Source organism: Pongo pygmaeus, chromosome 20 (assembly GCF_028885625.2).
Source record: "Pongo pygmaeus isolate AG05252 chromosome 20, NHGRI_mPonPyg2-v2.0_pri, whole genome shotgun sequence".
NCBI classification, from domain to species: domain Eukaryota; kingdom Metazoa; phylum Chordata; class Mammalia; order Primates; family Hominidae; genus Pongo; species Pongo pygmaeus.
In genome coordinates, this window is record NC_072393.2 from 15,428,958 (window position 1) to 15,448,121 (window position 19,164).

Below are 19,164 nucleotides of genomic sequence, written 5' to 3' on the forward strand. Positions count from 1 at the left end.
TGACTTGATCATTGTACATTGTTTATATGCCTCAAAATATCGCTGTACTCCATAAATATATACAATTATTGTGTGTCATTTAAAAATAGTAAAAACATAGAAAGACCCCCGCTTCTAGTAAAAAATTAAAAACTAAAGCTGAGGCAGGCAGATCGCCTGAGGTCAGGAGTTCATGACCAGCCTGGCAAACATGGTGAAACCCCATCTCTATTAAAAATACAAAAATTAGCCTCAAAAATAACCCCATCTCTACTAAAAATACAAAAACACACACAAAAAAATCCAGCCTGTCGCCCAGGCTGGAGTAGCTGGGATTACAGGTCAAATACTATTCAGCCTTTAAAAGGAGGAAATTCTGTCATTTGCCACATGGATGAACTTAGAGAGAACATTATGGTAAGTGAAATAATCCAGACACAGAAAAACAAATACTGCATGATCTCAGTTATACATGAGATCTAAAAAAGTCCAACTCATGAAAGTCGAGAGGTAGAATGGTGGTTGCCAGGGGCTGGGGCAGGTAATAGGGAGATATTGATCAAAGCATACAAAATTTCATATTATGCTCTTTTTTTTTTTTTTTTTTTTTTGAGAGACAGGGTCTTGTTCTGTTGCCCAGGCTGGAGTGTGTCAGTGGTGCAATCATAGCTCGTTGCAGCCTCAAACTCCTGGGCTCAAGCAATCCTCCCACCTCAGCCTCCCAAGTAGCTGGGACTACACCACTCCTGGCTGATACTATATTCTTAAGGAAGGACCTGGTATTATTTCCAGTTTATATCTGTAGAGCATCTGTAGAGCGAAGGAGCAGAAGCACCCATTCTGACAACTTCAGGCCTTTGCTCCCAGTGCACATTGAACATTTGTCATGTGTCATGCTGAGTGCTGCGTAAACACAATATGCATGGCTCACACTCTCACTGGCTGACTGTCTTTGGGAGAAAGAAGATATCAAAGGAGCTTTATAAGAAAGAGCAAAATGACTTCCCAGGAGAAGTGCAGGCAGCCACAGTAATTTGGAACCACCTGGTCCATGAAGCGTTCAGCAGAAGCTTCGTTTTACTTGAGATCTGATTAATCTTTTGTTTTTGTTTTTTTTATTATACTTTAAGTTTTAGGGTACATGTGCACAACGTGCAGGTTTGTTACATATCTATACATGTGCCACGTTGGTGTGCTGCACCCATTAACTCGTCATTTAACATTAGGTATATCTCCTAATGCTATCGCTCCCCCCTCCCTCCCCCCTCCCCCCACCCCACAACTGGCCCCAGTGTGTGATGTTCCCCTTCCTGTGTCCATGTGTTCTCATTGTTCAATTCCCACCTATGAGTCTTTTAACAACCAAGAGTCCTTGTGTCATTCTCCAGCTCTGAATTCCTCAATGGCTCCCCATTGCCTATTTGGATCAGGGAACACCTTATTCACTTTGCCTAGGACTTCCCTGGCTTCTTAGCAGTGAAATCCCCACATGCCAGAAAACTCTGCAGATCTGGGCAAACCAGGACAGTTGGTCACCCTACAACCCAACCAAATTCAGACTCCCTTAGAGTGACTTCAAGCCCCTTCATGATCTCACCCTTTCCTGGAATCACCTCTCACCATTTGGACTCACTTCCCATCACCAGGACTCATCTCTCAACAAAGGGACTCTCCTCACATCACCGGGCTCACCTCTCACCACCAGAACTCAAGTCTCACTGCCTGGACCCACCTACCTGGACTCACTTCTCATCAGCTGGGCTCCCCTCTCACCACCAGAACTCACATCTCACCACCTGGACTCACTGTCATCTCCTGGATTCATCCATCTGGACTCACCTCTCACCAACTAGACTCACTGTCATCTCCTGGATTCACCCATCTGGACTCACCTCTCACCACCTAGACTTATCTCTCACCCCCTGGACTCACCCCTCACCAACTAGACTCATCCCTTATTACCTGTACTCATCTCTCACCAGCTGGACTCACCCACCTGGACTCATATCTTACCACCTGGACTCACCCACCTGGACTCACCTCTCACCAACTGGACTCATCTCTCACCACCTGGACTCACATCTCAACTGAACTCATCTCTCACCAGCTGTACTCACTTCTCAACACCTAGACTAGCCCACCTGGACTCACCTCACCTCTCACCTTCTGGACTCATCTCTCACCTGGAGTCACCTCTTAACACCTGGACTCACCTCTCACCTGGACTTACCTCCCACCACTTGGACTCACCTCTCACCCCTTAGACTCACCTCTCACACCCTGGACTCATATCTCACCATCTGGACTCACCTTTCACCTGGACTAACCTCTCAACACCTAGACTCATCTCTCACCACCTAGATTCACCTCTCACCATTCGGACGCATCTCTCACAACCTGGAATCACTTCTCACCACCTGGAATCACTTCTCACCACCTAGACTCATCTCTCACCACCTAGACACATCTCTCACAACCTGGAATCACTTCTCACCACCTGGAATCACTTCTCACCGCCTAGACTCATCTCTCACCACCTAGACTCATCTCCCACCACCTAGACTCATCTCTCACCACCTGGAATCACTTCTCACCACCTAGACTCATCTCTCACCACCTAGACTCATCTCCCATCACCTGAACTCACCTCTCACCACCTGGACTAACTCTCACCACCACGGTCTCTTACACTTTATTCTCTGGCCACATGGAGGCAGACATGTTGCCTTGCATCCACCAAGCTCACTCATTCACCTCTGCTATTTCCCCATGTTGGGACCCCTCTGCACTGGCTACCTCTCCCACATGCCCACCTGAAAAGCACCTACTCATTCCTCAAGTCTCAGGTGACATATACCTCCTCTATGAAGCCAACTTGTAACCCTGTAACCACTTTGGGAGTCAATGCATGCATTCCTCCACGGAGTCCTTATACCAGATTGCCTTTCTTGGACCAGCCAGTTGCCAGATAACTCTGATTAATATAATTAATCAATTTAATTACTTAATTAGTTAACTCACAAGTACTCCAGCCCATGGTGACGCATTCTCTCACATACTGATACTGTGTAAATATGTGTCTCATCAGAGGAACCAGGATCTCCTGACATTTTATCATCATTGGACTGAGGAGAAATTCATGAGGAACCATCTCTGCCAACCTCCATTTTAGGAGACAAAACTAAACTGGTAATCCCAGTACACTCATCCACCCAGTTCTTCCTTCTTGGGCTCTCACTGTGCGCCTAGTTCCAAATGAAACACTCAAGCACAGCCTTCAACCCAAGAACTGGGCAGTCTAAACCCACCTGCCTCCACGCAGGAGCAGGGGCTGCCTCAGAAACGCCCTTTCAATCCTGGGCTAATCCAAGGCTAGTTCTTCCCAACTCTGCATTCAGTGATGCCACGTTTGTAACTTGAAATCAGCTACAGCAAGAGTAAATACATCATGGAAATTAGCAAACATTACAAATGAGGACATTTTTTGCTTTTTATTGTTTGGGAGGTTTTTTTGTTTTACTTCCTTTTCTTTTTTTTTAACGGAGTTTTGCTTTTGTCGCCCAGGCTGGAGTGCAACGGTGCAATCTTGGCTCATTGCAGCCTCTGCCTCCCAGGTTCAAGCAATTCTCCTGCCTCAGCCTCCCAAGTAGCTGGGATTACAGATGCATACCACCACACCCGGCACATTTTTGTATTTTTAGTAGAAACGGGGTTTTATCATGCTGGTCAGGCTGGTGTCAGACACTGACCTCCAATGATCTGCCAGCCTCGGCCTCCCAAAGTGCTGGGATTACAGATGTGAGCCACCACGCCTGGCCATCCTCTTTATTTTTTAATTGACACATAGTAATTGTACATATTCATGGAGTACATAGTCATGTTTTGAGGCATATGACATACAGTAATCAGATCAGGGTAATTGACATGTCGATCATCACAAACACTTATCATTTCTTTGTGTTGGGAGCAGGCAATATCCTCCTTCTAGCTATTTGAAACTATGTAATATATTATTGTTTACTGTAGTTACCCTACAGTGCTGTAGAACACTAGAACTTATTCTTCCTACCTAGCTGTATTTTTTGGTGGGGAGATAGAGCGGGAGACAAGGGCAAGTAAAAATGCCATAAAATATTTCTACCATTTTGAAGTTACCTTTATCTTTCTTTTTCAATTTTTATTTTAAATTTGGTGGTACATGTGCATATTTGTTACATGAGTTTATTAATCCATGTACCCTAAAACCTAAAGTATAATAATAAAAAAAAGAAAGAAATATAAAAAAAATAAAAATAAAAATAAACTAAAAAAAAAAAAAAAGAAATACCCAAGACTGGGTAACTTATAAAGGAAAGAGGTTTGACTTACAGTTCCCCATGGCTGGGGAGGCCTCAGGAAACTTACAATCATGGCAGAAGGGGAAGAAGCACGTCTTACATGGTAGCAGGAGAGAGAAGTGAAGAGCAAAGTGGGAAAAGCCCCTTATAAAATCATGAGATTTCAGGACAACTCACTCACTATCACGAGAACAGCATGGGACAACTGCCCCCATGATCCAATCACCTCCCACGAGGTCCCTCCCCCAATACCTGGGGATTACAATTCGGATTACAATTCAAGATGAGATTGAGTAGGGACATAGAGCCAGACCATATCAGTGGCTACACTACATGATGCTAAGGTTTGCTGTATGAGTGATCCCATCACTCAAGTAGTGAGCACAGGACACAGTAGGTAGTTTTTCAACCCTCAACCCCTCTCCTGCCCTCCTCCCTCTTGTAGTCACCAGTGTCTATTGTTTCCATCTTTATGTCCACAAGTAGTCAATGTTTCACTTCCACTTATAAGCGAGAACATGTGGTGGTTGGTTTTCTGTTCCTGCATTAATTCGCTTAGGATAATGGCCTCCAGCTGCTTCCATTTTGCTGCAAACGATATGATTTTGTTGTTTTCTTTTCTTTTTTTTTTTTTTTTTTTTTTGAGGCAGAGTGTTGCTCTGTCGCCCAGGCTGGAGTGCAGTGGCACGGTCTTGGCTCACTGTAGCCTCTGCCTCCTGGCTTCAAGCAATTCTCTTGCCTCAGCCTCCCCAGTAGCTAGGATTACAGGCATGCGCCACCATGCCTGGCTAATTTTTGTATTTTTAGTAGAGATGGGGTTTCACCATGTTGGCCAGGCTGTTGTCAAACTCCTGACCTCAGGTGATCTGCCCACCTTGGCCTCCCAAAGTGCTGGGATTACAGGCATGAGCCATGCACCCAGCCATGATTTTGTTATTTGCTATGGCTGCATAGTATTCCATGGTGTATACTATGGAATATATACACACACCATATATATATATATATACACACCTATATATATATATACATGCACCATATTTATATACACACATCATATATATATATACACACCATATATATATATACACCATATATATATATACACACCATATATATATATACACACACACACACACACACACATATATATATAAAACATATATATATAAAACACACACACACACATATATATATAAAACATATATGTTTCTTTATCCAATCCATTGTTGATGGGCACCTAGGTTGATTCCATGTTTTTTGCTGTTGTGAACAGCACTAGCTGTAATTTTGTATCCTTTAACAAATCTCTCCCTATCCTCTCTTGCCCCTACCATTCCCAGCCTCTAACATCCTCTGTTCCACTTTTTGCTTTTACAGAATCAACTTACTTTTTTAGCTTCCACACATGAATGAGAACATGTGCTGTTTAACTTTTTGTTTCTAGCTTATTTCACCTAACATAGTGTCCTCCAGTTCCATCCATGTTACCACAAATGACAGGATTTCATTCTTTTTATGGCTGAATAGTATTGGGGGATGTTGATTTGTTGTGGTTTTTTGGCTTCATTTTGTATTGTTTTTTAGAAAGCCAAGTGTTAGACATCTTCCAACACATCATTGCAAACACTCCGAGTCCTGACTGATTTCCCTAAGATCCAACCTTCTTAACAGACCAGACCCTGTCAATGAGATTTCAAGGAGGAAGAAGACAGCAAAAGCATGCTTTAGCTAAAATTTTGACATGGGGTAAGAGTAGGATGTTATGTCCAATTTAATTTGGTGTTTCCCTGGGTTTTGTTTCTCTTTTAGTGAAAAGTGTATACTTTTTATGCCATTGCAGAATTGATTCAATAGCTCCACTGAATTGTCGGTCACACGGATATGTTCAGTTTGAAAAAAATTATCAAGCTGCACATTTAAGAGTTGTGCACTAGGCCGGACATGGTGGCTCATGCCTGTAATCCCAGCACTTTGGGAGGCTGAGAGGGACAGATCACGAGGTCAGGAGTTCGAGACCGGCCTGACCAACATGGTGAAACCCCATCTCTACTAAAAATACAAAAATTAGCCAGGTGTGGTAGTGAGTGCCTGTAATCCCAGCTACTCGGGAGGCTGAGGCAGGAGAATGGCGTGAACCCGGAAGGCGGAGGCTGCAGTGAGCCGAGATCACGCCACTGCCCTCCAGCCTGGGTGACAGAGAAAGACTCTGTCTCAAAAAAAAAAAAAAAAAAAAAAAAAAGAGTCGTGCACTTTTCTTCACATAGGTTATTCTCAATAGTTGTTTAAAGAACACAAAAAAATTGAGTTTGTTCCATATGTGCTAACATGGAAAGATGACCCAGACATATAATTCGGTGAACAAGGCAAGTAAGAGGACAATTTTGTAGAATGAGCCCACCTATGCAACTAACACTGCAAATGTGTGTAAGTCAATGCGGCAAAAGGAACTGAAGGAAAATTGCGCAGTCTTGTGCCTGGGTTACCTGGAAGCAAAGGGAAGAATTGGAAGGATGAGAATGGGCCAGTTTTGCTAAAAAAAACATTTCTGTATTGCTAGAAAGTTGCACTACTAGGAATGGAATTAAAACATGCATCAGGCTAAGAGTGGTGGCTCACGCCTGTAATCCCAGCACTTTGGGAGACCCAGGCAGGTGGATTGTTTTGAGCTCAGGAGTTTAAGACCAGCCTGGGCAACATGGCAACATGTGTCTTCTACAAAAAACACACAAAAAATTAGCCTGGCATGGTGGCACACGCCTGTAGTCCCAGCTACTGGGGAGGCTGCGGCTGGAGAATTGCTTGAGTCCAGGAAGCAGAGGTTGTAGTGAGTTGAGATCATGCCATTGCACTCCAGCATGGGCAACTTAGTGAGACCCTGTCTCAAAAAAATATCCACATAAAACTTGTACATAAATATGTATAACAGCATCCTTCAAATAGCCAAAAGCCTAACACAACTCAAATGTCCCTCCACAGATGAATAAATAAACAAAATGAGGTATATCTCTACAATGGACTATTATTCAGTCAGAAAAGGGAATGAAGTTCTAACATATGCTACAATGTGGATGCTATCTTCCTCCTCCTTGAAATCTCATTGATTTATAGGATCTGGTCAGCTAAGAAGGCTGGATCTTAGGGGAAAGAATTGGAATGGGAGTGTCTGCAATGGTTTGCTGAAAGACATCTAACACTTGGCTCTCTAAAAACCAAAACAAAATGGAACAGGAGACAACAAACCAACATCCCCGCAATACTGTTCTTGAAAACATCATGCTGAATGAAAGAAGCCAGACACAAAAATCACACAGTGTGTGATTCTATTTCTGTGAAATATCCAGAACAGGGAAACCTACAGAGACAGAAAGTCGGCTAGTGGTTGCCTAAGTCTGGGATGTATGGAGAGATTGGGAATGATAGCTAAAGGGTACTGGGATTCTTTTGGGGGGGTGATAAAAATGTTCTAAAATGACCCAGGTGTGGTGGCTCATGCCTGTAATCTCACACTTTGGGAGGCCAAGTGGGGAGGATCCCTTGAGGCCAGAAGTTCGAGACCAGCCTGGGCAACATAGCAAGACTTTGTCTGTACAAAAAAATCTTAGGGAAAAAAGTAACGAGGCATGGTGGTGCACACCTGTAGTCCCAGCTGCACAGGAGGCTGAGGTAGAAGGATTGAATGAGCCCAGGAGTTTTAAGCTGCAGTGAACTGTGATCGCTCCACTGCACTCCAGCCTGGGTGACAGATCAAGATCTTGTCTCCAAAAAAAGAAAAAACAAAATGTTCCGAAATGAACTGACTCAATGGTTGCATCACTGTGAATATATTAAAACCCACTGGATTGCACACTTTAGGTGGGTGAATTGTATAATACGTAAATTATATCTCATTTAAGCTGTTGCTATCGAACCAAGTTTGTTCTTCCTCTGTGCAGCAAGCCAATCAATGTAATGACAGATTTTGCAGAAGAGAAAGTTCATTCATGAGGCAATTAAGCGAGGAGGTGGTAAAACAGGTCTCAAATTCTCCTCCCCAAAAATAGGGTTTGAGGGTACTTATGGGATAGAAAACGGGGTGGTCGAAAGTACGGAGAAAGGTGACTGGCAGGTAGGGAAGGTGAGGTAACCAGGATTTCTGAGCAAGCATGGTTTGCTTTAGATAGGACATTTGTGCAGAAAATAGCATTTAGCATGATCTGAAGGTGGAGTTTACAGCCCTCTGATATCAGCTACCCACATAGGTCCAGATGAAGGGTCAGTGATCTCCACTGGCTTAAACTAAACAAGAGCTGCCTCCTACCTAGTTCCTGAAAAACAACTTTAAGCACCCATTACTATAGTGTCCCACAGACAGAACTGTTATCTGTAAGGAAGCCAGTGGGAGTTTAGTTATGCATTATTTGGCTACGTGACTTGCTAGTGGTGCTTTTAAGATCAACTATAAGTAAGCAATTAAAAGCAAGTAAGCAATTAAAAGCAAGGCAGATTAAGTTTGGAGGGCTTAATCAGATTCGCCTTTGGTTTCACTATTAACATAAGAAATAAAATGAAATAAAATGGCTGAAAAATAATAGAGGAGGAGGAAGAGAGGAATCAACGTGATGCATCAGTTAAGGCAATTGGGCTGGAACCTTTGTTATTTGTTTGTTTGTTTTTATATTTAAGACAGAGTCTTGCGCTGTCACCCAGGCTGGAGTGCAGAGGCACAATCTTAGCTCGCTGCAGCCTCAAACTCCTAGGCTCAAGCCAGCCTCCTACCTCAGCCTCCTGAGTAGCCAGGACTATAGGTATATGCCATCATTTTTTTATTATTATTTTTTTAGTGACAGGGTCTCACTATGCCCTGGCTGGTCTCAAACTCCTCACCTCAAGCGATCCTCCTGCCTTGACCTCCCAAAGCCCAGCTGGGACTACAGACGTGACCCACCACACCTCATCCCTTATAGGGTTGAATGCCAACTGTGCCAATTGCTGACCTTGGGCAGTCATTTCACCTCTATGAGCCTCAGTTTCCCCATCTGCAAAATGGGAGCAAAAATACTGATCTGTCTAGACTCTTGAAGACTCGATGAGATAATAAGTAAGTGAAGTCTGTATTATCTACACAGTAGAAGGTGAGATGAATAAACTAAGCATAATGATGATGGTAATAACCAGATGGGCTGGCTATGGGATGGGGGTTGGGAGAGGTTGTGACTGGGCTGGCACAGACATCTGATTAATTTAGACTCTCTGCCTAGGCCACCTTTGCCAGAGGGAGTCCCCTCAGCCTTGCGATCACTCATCTCATTGGTGTTGGCTCCATTTCCACACCACGGCTGTGTGCCAAGGGTGTGTCATGAGTTTCTTGAGTGACAGAAAACTCACTGACAATAAAGGGCCAGATGATTGTGCCACCCGATTCATAGACCAGGCCTCTCAGGTGAAACCCCGGGAGATTCCACACTGTCAGCCCCTTCTCCAAGATCAGTACGTGGGCCTGACTCCTCCTCGGTGCCCAGCTCAGTATTGGCAACTGGGAGAGTAGCGAGATTGAACTTGGCCTTGAGGAACAGCTGCCTCTAGAATCAGTAAGTGATTTGGTGGATATCAGCCTCTCTCTCTCTATCTATCTCTTTCTCTCTCTCTCTCTCTCTCACACACACACACACACACACACACACATGCACATACACACACACGCTCCCTCTCCCTTCATGAATTAATGCTCTGGCCAGTTTTGGCAGAATGGAAGAAATTTCCATCCATCTCCTCTTTCTTTCATCTGTTCATTTTTTTCTTATTTGTTTACTCAACAAATTCTCTCCAACACCGCCTCTGGGCTCTCTGCCACACTGCTGGCCGTGATGGAGACGGAGATAATGAAGTCAGGCTTTCAGTCCTGAAAACTGAGCTGCCAGTTCAGCCATGAGAGTAAGAATCAAAAACACTGCTGTAATTCAAGTAGGAGCAAGCAGAGCTGTGGGAGTCCAGAGAAGGAAGAGGAAAGTTCCAGGAGGTCAAGAGGGATCATAAAACCTACCTGGGTTGCCATTGCTGTTAAGCACCTAGAGCTCTCCCCAGGTCCTTTGCAGATGGGAAAATCGAGTCTCAGAGAGGAGAGTGAGATGCCGAAGGTCACACAGCTGGGAAGGGACTAAGGCAGGATTTGGTTCTGGCTCCAGGGCTATGCCCCTTCCATTTCCTACCTCACAATCTTTGGTTCCTCTTTTGTCACAGCACTTGCTCTGTGTGTGTGTGTGTGTGTGTGTGTGTGTGTGACAGAGAGAGAGAGAGAGATTTAATATTCATTTCTGTCACAGACTAGAGCTACAGAAGGACAGAAGGACAGGGAGCATGTCTGTCTTACTTAATGGATTCTAAGTGCATAACACATAATAGATACCCAGAAAATATTTGCTGGGTAGGTGGGTGGGTGAATGCATGGATGGATGGATGGATGAGTGGGTGGGTGGGTGGGTAGATGGATAAGTAAATAGGTGGATGGATAGATGGAAGATAGAGATGATGGATGAAGGAATGGATAGAAGGAGGGCTAGATGGAGGGATAGTTGGAAGATAGAATAGATGGAGGGATGGAAGACAGAGAGAGATAATGGATGAATAGATGCATGGATGAGTGAATGAGTGGGTGGTTGGATGGATAAGTGGATGGATGGGATGGGTGGAAGATAGAATAGATGGAGGAATGGAAGACAGAGAGAGATAATGGATGAATGGATGGAAGGATGAATGAATGAGTGAGTGGTTGGATAAGTGGATGGAGAGATAGATGGATAGATGGATGGGTAGATATATGCGTTGACAGAAGAATGAATGGGTATATGGGATGACTGATTAATAGATGGGTAGACAGACAGATGGATGAATAGATGTGTGAGTGGGTGGATAGATGGATGATGAGTGGATAGATAGGTAAGTGGAAAGATAAATTGGTGGACGGGTTGATGAATAAAAGGATGGATGTTAAATTGGATTGATGGATGACTAGATAGATGTGCAGATGGAAGGATGGGTGGATGGGATGACTGATTAAGAGATAAGTAGATGGACAGATGAACAGATGGATAGGTGAGTGGGTGAATGGATGGATAGATGATGAAATAATGGACAGATGGTAGATGGATAGATGAATGAATTGATGGGTGACTGGATAGATAGATGGATAAAAACATAGATGAATGGATGGTTGATGGGGGAAGGCATAGCAGATATTATGCCACCAAAATTGTCAGAGAAGGATCTTGATAGGTTAAAAAAAAAAAAAAAAAGCATTCCCGGCGGGGTGCAGTGGCTCACACCTACAATCCCAGCACTTTGGGAGGCCAAGGTGGGCAGATCACGAGGTCAGGAGATCAAGACCATCCTGGCTAACACAGTGAAACCCCGTCTCTACTAAAAACACAAAAAAATTAGCCAGGTGTGGTGGCACGTACCTGTAGTCCCAGCTACTCGGGAGGCTGAGGCAGGATAATCACTTGAACCCAGGAGGCAGAGGTTGCAGAGAGCCGAGATCATGCCACTGCCCTCCAGCCTGGGTGACAGTGAGACTCTGTCTCAAAAAAAAAAAAAAAAAAAAAAAAAAGCATTCCTTACTGAGGAAAAAGTGTAGGAAAAGGTAAAGAGATGGGGAAATGCCAAGAGTATGACAAAAGTCTGTCTGTGCAGCCAGAGAACAGAACAGGACTCAGAGATGAGAATGGAGAACGTGGACAGACATTCAGACTCAAGGAAGAGCAAGGGAGGTGGACTGACCCCTTCATATTGGAGACCCAGTGAGATAATATCAAAGTTGCATTCCCCACTTTGATGACATTCTTCTCTTAAACGCTCCTCCAAGGCATCTCCTTGAGATGGCTTCCCCAGCCCGTCATCTCCTAGGTAAAAGAGGGAAACACATGGACCACTTGCCCTGCTCCTCATTCCAGGGCTTTCAGGGGAAGTTCAGTCCACCACAAGCTGGTGAATGACCCAAGGGAGACATAGGAAGTTTTTGGGGGCGAGGTGGGGGACATTGTGGGGTAGGCCCAGCAGTTCTGAAGAAGACATCCAGCAGTTCTGAAGAAGACATCCAGAAATGGAAGACATCATGAAATTGTCATTCTAGGGGTAATATATTACTAATTCATGGATTATCATCTATTGCCCAGATCTGTCCACGGACCAAATCCCCGCCACTGGAGTGCTATTTGGTCTCAAAAATCCAGATACATAAGCCAGTTAGTCTCCTGAGCCCCTTGGCCTCCCTTTAGAGACCTTTAACCTATCTTCTCTTGACCCCAAGGATCAGACAAGGGTGCTGAGAGCCGGGGCTCACAACCAAAGGAGAAATGAGCAATCTGCGGTCTTTGGAAGAGGTAGGCTGGGTGCAGGTTGAGGGGAGGGTGATCATATGGGGCGAAGGAAGGTGAGGATCCTAATGTTTTGGAAACAGTGGAGGGACTGAAAAAATCATGACCTGAACTCAGAGCTAGGAGGTACTTTGTAGTCAATCAAACAGCAAAAAAAGACTCAGAGATGGAACCGAAGTTGGGTTGGGGGTTGGGGGCAGTCAAACACAGCTACCTCTGTCTCCAAAGATCAAGTTCTTCTCAACACATTAAAGGTTCTGAGAAGTCCTGCAATAAACAATTTTATGTTGATTTTTTAAAAGATGAAGTTCTTACCACTGTGGTGCTCAGTACCCTGCTTCTGTTCTGAAAAGAAATGTTGACCCCCAATATTCCTCTTCCTCAGACGGGATCTCAGTATTAGCTTCAGAAACTCTGAGACCTCTGCAAGTGAGGAGGTAATAGAGGAATGCTCAGAACACTCTTGGGGAGGATGAGGAGACTTGCAAATCCACAAAATACGACAACTGGAAGGGATCTTCAAAATCACACACACACTCATTGTCTATATTTGGAAACTGAGGCTCAGATGGGAGCAGTGACTTCCCCCAAGTTCATACCAAGCTAGAACAGAGCTGGACCCCAGGTTAGGTTGCTGTATTTGGGAACTAAAAATAAAGGACACCCAATTCAATTTGAATTTCACATCAATAACAAATAATTTTGTAGTATAAGAATATCCCATGCAATATTTGGGATATACTTATACTAAAAAGGTACTTGGTTTTTATCTGAAATTTAGGTGTACCTGAGCATCTTCTATTATACCTGGCAACCCTAAGCCCAAGCCTCTCTTGTTTTGTTTGTTCGTTTTTGAGACAGGGTCTCACTTATTGCCCAGGCTGGAGTGCAGTGACAAGATCATGGCTCACTGTACAGCCTCAACCTCCCAGGCTCAAGCGATCCTCCCACTTCAGCTTCCAAAGTAGCCGGACAACAGGTGCACAGCAGCACACCCAGCTAAATTTTTCATTTTTTGTAGAGACAAAGTCTCGCTATGTTGCCCAGGCTGGTCTCGAACTCTTGGGCTCAAGCAATCCTCCCGCCTCAGCCTCCCAAAGTGCTGGGATCACAGGCATAAGCCACCACACCCAGCCTGCATGCCTCTTTTGACTACATCTGCTTCTCCTTGAACCTCTCCATGCTGATTTTTGTCTTCTCTTGGCCCAGGAGAAATATGATATGTCAGGTGCCCGCCTGGCCCTAACACTGTGTGTCACCAAAGCCCGGGAAGGTTCCGAAGAAGACCTGGATGCTCTGGAACACATGTTTCAGCAGCTGAGATTCGAAAGCACCATGAAAAGAGACCCCACTGCCCAGGTACTGGGGTGCCTACTCCAGGCCTGGTTGGGGGAAAGGTACTAGGTTGGATGTGTGGGCTATGGGGACCCAGCTGAGTCTGGTTCTTCCTCTCACTCCAGCAATTTCAGGAAGAGCTGGAAAAATTCCAGCAGGCCATCGATTCCCGGGAAGATCCCATCAGTTGTGCCTTCGTGGTACTCATGGCTCACGGGAGGGAAGGCTTCCTCAAGGGAGAAGATGGGGAGATGGTCAAGCTGGAGAATCTCTTCGAGGCCCTGAACAACAAGAACTGCCAGGCCCTGCGAGCTAAGCCCAAAGTGTACATCATACAGGCCTGTCGAGGAGGTGGGGACAGATCCAAGAGCACAGAGTCTCTGGTTTGTTGTTTCTGTTTTGTTTTTTGAGACAGCATCCAGGCTGGAATGCAGTGGTGCAATCTCAACTCACTGCAATCTCCATCTCCCAGGCTCCAGCCGTCCTCCTGCCTCAGCCTCCTGAGTAGCTAGGACTACAGGCTCCCGCCACTATGTCAGGCTAATTTTTGTAGACAGGGTCTGATTATGTTGCCCAGGCTGGTCTCAAGCTCCTGAGCTCAAGCAATCCTCCTGCCTCAGCCTCTCACCATGCCCAACCAAGTCTGTGTTTTTATCCAAGCCAGTCCCAGATCCGAAGCCAGGCACCATGGCTCATGCCTGTAATTCCAGTACTTTGGGAGGCCCAGGCAGGAAGATTTTTTGAGGCCAGGAGTTCAAGACTAGCTTCTGGGCAATGTAGCAAGAACCCAGCTCTATGAAAAATATTAAAGATTAGCCAAGGGCATGGTGGCATGGGCCTGTGGTCCTAGCTACTCAGGAGGCTGAGGTAGGAGGATCACTTGAGCCCAGGAGTTAAGAGGCTGCAGTGAGCTATGATTACACTATTGCATTCCAGCCTGGGCAACAAAGCAAGCCCCTGTCTCTAAAAAGTTAAACTAAATTAAAAAGCCCCACTGCACATGGCATACCACAAAACCATCCTCTTTTTTTTTTTTTTTTTTAGACGGAGTCTTGCTCTGTCACCCAGGCTGGAGTGCAATGGCATGATCTTGGCTCACTGCAACCTCCACCTCCCAGGTTCAAGCAATACTTCTGCCTCAGCCTCCCAAGTAGCTGGGATTACAGGTGCATGCCACCATGCCCAGCTAATTTTTGTATTTTTAGTAGAGATGGGATTTGACCATGTTGGTCAGGCTGGTCTCAAACTCCTGAACTTAAGTGATCTGCCCTCCTCAGCCCCCCCAAAGTGCTGGGATTACAGGGGTGAGCCACCATGCCCAGCCCTTACCTTTCTTTTTAAGAGGTGACATCTCGCTCTGTCTCCCAGGCTAGAGTGTAGTGGTGCAATCATGGCTCACTGCAGCCTCAAACTCCCAGGTTCAAGTGGTCCTCCTGCTTCAGCCCCCCAAAACACTGGGAGTACAGGTGTGAGCCACCCTGCTCGGCCCCTTTCTTTACCTTTCTCTCTGACTTTGCCTCCTCCTCTTCTTGTTGTTTCAGAACAAAGGGACCCCGGTGAAACAGTAGGTGGAGATGAGATTGTGATGGTCATCAAAGACAGCCCGCAAACCATCCCAACGTACACAGATGCTCTGCACGTTTACTCCACAGTAGAGGGTATGAGCTCCCAGCTGGCCCAGGGCTCCCTCTGCTCTTCCCCCTCTCCTGCCACTCCCGACTCCTGAACCTCTCCTCCAGGACCCATCCCCTTCCAGGATCCCCTCTACCTACACTCTGAAGCTCCCCCGAACCCACCTCTCTGGAATTCCCAGGATACATCGCCTACCGACATGATCAGAAAGGCTCATGCTTTATCCAGACCCTGGTGGATGTGTTCACGAAGAGGAAAGGACATATCTTGGAGCTTCTGACAGAGGTGAGTTGACACAAGGTAGCTGGGACCACCGCCCAGGCCAAGAAGGGTGCAGGCAGAGGGGGCTGAGCCTCCTCCTAACCCGTCTCCATTTCTCTTAGCTCCAAATCCAACCCAGATCTCAATACAGAAACTAAGATGCCCACTGTCCAACAACTTTCCCAAATGCAGGGACTCTTAAAACCCACAGTATGTGAGATAAATTACTATAAATAACCCCCCCTTGGATATAAACAATGTTTGGGCAAACTGTTTTCTTTTAATGTTTATATGTTTTTATTGCAAATTAGAAAAAAAAAAATGCCCAGCCAAGGATTCCATACAAACTATGGTATAGGAGACCATAAAGGTCTCTCATCTTAGGACAAGAATACCCACCTGCCCCGTTCCCTAACCCTCCCCCTATAAGTCCATGACACTGACTCCTCCAAGCTCACCACACCTGTTGCTGCAGGTGACCCGGCGGATGGCAGAAGCAGAGCTGGTTCAGGAAGGAAGAGCAAGGAAAACGAACCCTGAAATCCAAAGCACCCTCCGGAAACAGCTGTATCTGCAGTAGAAGTAGAAAGACCGGGAGGAGCTTTCCTTCCAGCATTCTTTCTGTCTCACAGAAATTTAGAGGCAGCTCTTACCACTCCCCAAGATTTTCTCTTCCCAAGGCTAAATGGCACCCAGTTTCTTTTTCATCACACCCCTCATGCAGGTCCTCCTGTCCTTCTTAGAGCAAGCCAGCCAAAACTTAGCACAAGGCATGGTGGCAACATTAACATCACCTCCCTCAGGCTGGACTTTCTATCTTTAGTAACGCAACCTAAGAGACCTAAGAGTGCATTCACTTATCCCACTTTCTGTTCCTGTGGTCTTCTTTCTCCCATGAAGCAGAAACTGGATAAAGCTCAAGATTTTCCATGGACAAACCAACGCCCACTCATCCCCTCCTACCCCAATCCAACCTCTGCTGGCTCCTGCATCTCACTTGGAGGTAAAACCTCCTCCTGAGGCCAACGCATTCCCAACTTCCAGTTCTCTCCTTTACCCTGGAGAGTTAGTAAGGCAAGAACCACTCTTTCTCTCCAAAACCACTCCTCCTTGGCTAGCAAGTTGGTGTCTTAACTCCGTTCTCTTCCTAGCTCATGGCCTCTCTAGTTAATAAAGTTGTCTCCTCCTTTCTGGATCTCTTCCTCCTAACACCCTTCCCCTGAAACCCTGGACTCTGCCCTCTCTCCAAGAAAATCCATCCATTCAACTATTCTTGCATTCAATTACTCTAAATGAGAGCGTGTTGGAGCTATGGCAAATTCCCTGTTGTCACCTTGCTATTTTGCAGACAACATAATATTTAACCTCTCATAACCAGAGAGGTTAAATAATTTGTCAAATGCAATACAGTAAGACAGAGGCAAGGACAAGGTTTGACTTCCAGCCCAGCCTCTTTTCCACAACCTGCTACATCTTGATCCATCTGAAAACTTTTCTAATTAGTGAAGATGCCTAATAAAAATTTTCCCTACCTCCAAGGCAGGAGCTTTCTGGAAGTTTCTAGAAATTTTCAAAAACCACCAGCCAAGGTTACCTCCAGGTAACCTTGCAGCACCAGGCTGGACGTCAGATCGGCTTCACTGTCTTCCAACTCTACAGCCTGTATCTCCCCATCCCCAGCTTCGACCTTTCCTGCTCAAGTAACCTATGGGCACATCCAGCGTCACTAAAACCTCAGGGCTTTTCTTCCTGGTTACTCCTCCAAGCGTTCCCTGGTATCCTCAACCTCAGATCCCAGGTTCAGATTTCTGCAGTTAATCTATGACCTCTCTCTTCTTGCATCCTTCATATGCCACCAGACACCATGTCCAGTCCAGCCTGATTTTGAAACAACTTTCATGCCGGTCTTCTCTTCCCTGACATGTTACTGTCCAGGCTCAAGTCCTCAGTTTCTCATATCTGCATCTTTGCAACCAACTTCCTCCCTTGCCTCTCTGCTTTTCCATCCCACTTTTCATGTGTCCTCCATACCATCTATAACAGTAATCTCCCTGGAACACTCAAGAAAACACAACATACCCTATTATTTAAAGACCAGGGGACTGGACACAGTGGCTTACATCTGTAATCCCAACTTTGAAAGTCTGAAGCGGGAGGATCACTTGAGGCCAGGAGTTAAGAGACCAGCCTGGGCAACACAGCAAGACCCCGTCTCTACAAAAAAAAATTAATTAACTGGGTATGGTGGCACATGCCTGTAGTCCCAGCTACTCAGGAGGCTGAGGTGGGAGGATGACTTGAGCCCAGCAGTTTGAAGCTGCAAGGAGCTATGATCATGCCACTGCATCCCAGCTCTAGGTGAGACAGTGAGATCTGGTCTCCAAAATCAATCAATCAATCAAATAAAGACCAAAGTCAAACCGCACATCAGGATGTCTCACACCCTTCCAATTTTGCCATCTACCAGCACTTAGCTAAACTCATCTCCCATCTCTTCCACCATGAATTCACTCTTTCAACAAGGCTAATGTCCTCTTACTCACCCTTGCCTCTAAGCCTTTGCTATCACCATTTCCCCCAAGCTGGAGGGCCCTCCCTCTCCCTTTACCCCTCTTCCACTACCTCCCACCCCTACTTTTTCCAGAAAGCCATTTCCTCTCTTTTTTCTGATTGATCCTTCCCTCTCACCCAGGATTAGATGCTGGAAATGACACTTCTGGAGGGCAGGGAACAAGCCCTTAATCTGCATAATGAGTGTTCAATAAACAGTTGTCAAACTTTGAAAGTAAGTGTTGAAATCTTTGTTCTGTGCTGAAACCGTGAGGCTGATACGAAAGGAGTTATGGATTTAATTTCTTTTTTCCCAGTGGCTGGCTTCCTCCCAGGTGTGTCTATCATGAATGGAGAATCAGGAGCTTCATCCTGTGTCTTCTTTCCTTTTTTTTCTTTAAGAGATGAGATCTTGCTCTGCCACCCAGGCTGGAGTACAGTGGCGCCATCATAGCTCACTGCATCCTCTACCTCCTGGGCTCAAGCAATCCTCCCACCTCAGCCTCTCATGTAGCTGGGACTACAGGTGTGCACCACCACACCTGGCTAATTTTCTTATTTTTTTGTAGAGATTGGGTCTCGCTATGTTGCCGAGGCTGGTCTCAAACTCCTGGTCTCAAGCAATCCTCTTGCCTTGGCCTCCCAAAGTGCTGAGATTACAGATGTGACCCACCACACCGAGCTCCTGTCTCTTTCACAAAAACAGACGTGTTGGGAAT

At 45.5% G+C, this 19,164-nt stretch overlaps 1 protein-coding gene across 2 annotated transcripts; it reads left to right on the top strand.

Moving 5' to 3' along the window:
- Window positions 1-9,701: 9,701 nt before the first annotated feature.
- On the top strand, window positions 9,702-18,680 carry CASP14 (caspase 14). Of its 2 annotated transcripts, XM_054463043.1 has the most exons (7): window positions 9,702-9,886; window positions 12,601-12,673; window positions 13,877-14,026; window positions 14,128-14,353; window positions 15,544-15,660; window positions 15,816-15,919; window positions 16,371-18,680. In XM_054463043.1, the coding sequence occupies exons 2-7, from the start codon at window positions 12,647-12,649 to the stop codon at window positions 16,473-16,475; spliced, it is 729 nt and encodes a 242-aa protein (XP_054319018.1). In that variant the 5' UTR covers window positions 9,702-9,886; window positions 12,601-12,646; the 3' UTR covers window positions 16,476-18,680. The 2 variants fall into 2 exon arrangements, with proteins under 2 accessions (XP_054319018.1, XP_054319019.1); XM_054463044.1 differs by lacking the exon at window positions 12,601-12,673 and having other exon boundaries at window positions 16,371-18,667.
- Window positions 18,681-19,164: the final 484 nt, after the last annotated feature.

What these genes read in the sequence shown, in the direction of transcription:
- CASP14 (XM_054463043.1), top strand. Translation starts at nt 12,647, where the DNA reads ATGAGCAATCTGCGGTCTTTGGAAGAG. An exon ending in CATACAGGCCTGTCGAGGAG is followed by an intron (nt 14,354 to 15,543) that starts GTGGGGACAGAT and finishes TTGTTGTTTCAG; the next exon opens with AACAAAGGGACCCCGGTGAA. An exon ending in TCTTGGAGCTTCTGACAGAG is followed by an intron (nt 15,920 to 16,370) that starts GTGAGTTGACAC and finishes CTGTTGCTGCAG; the next exon opens with GTGACCCGGCGGATGGCAGA.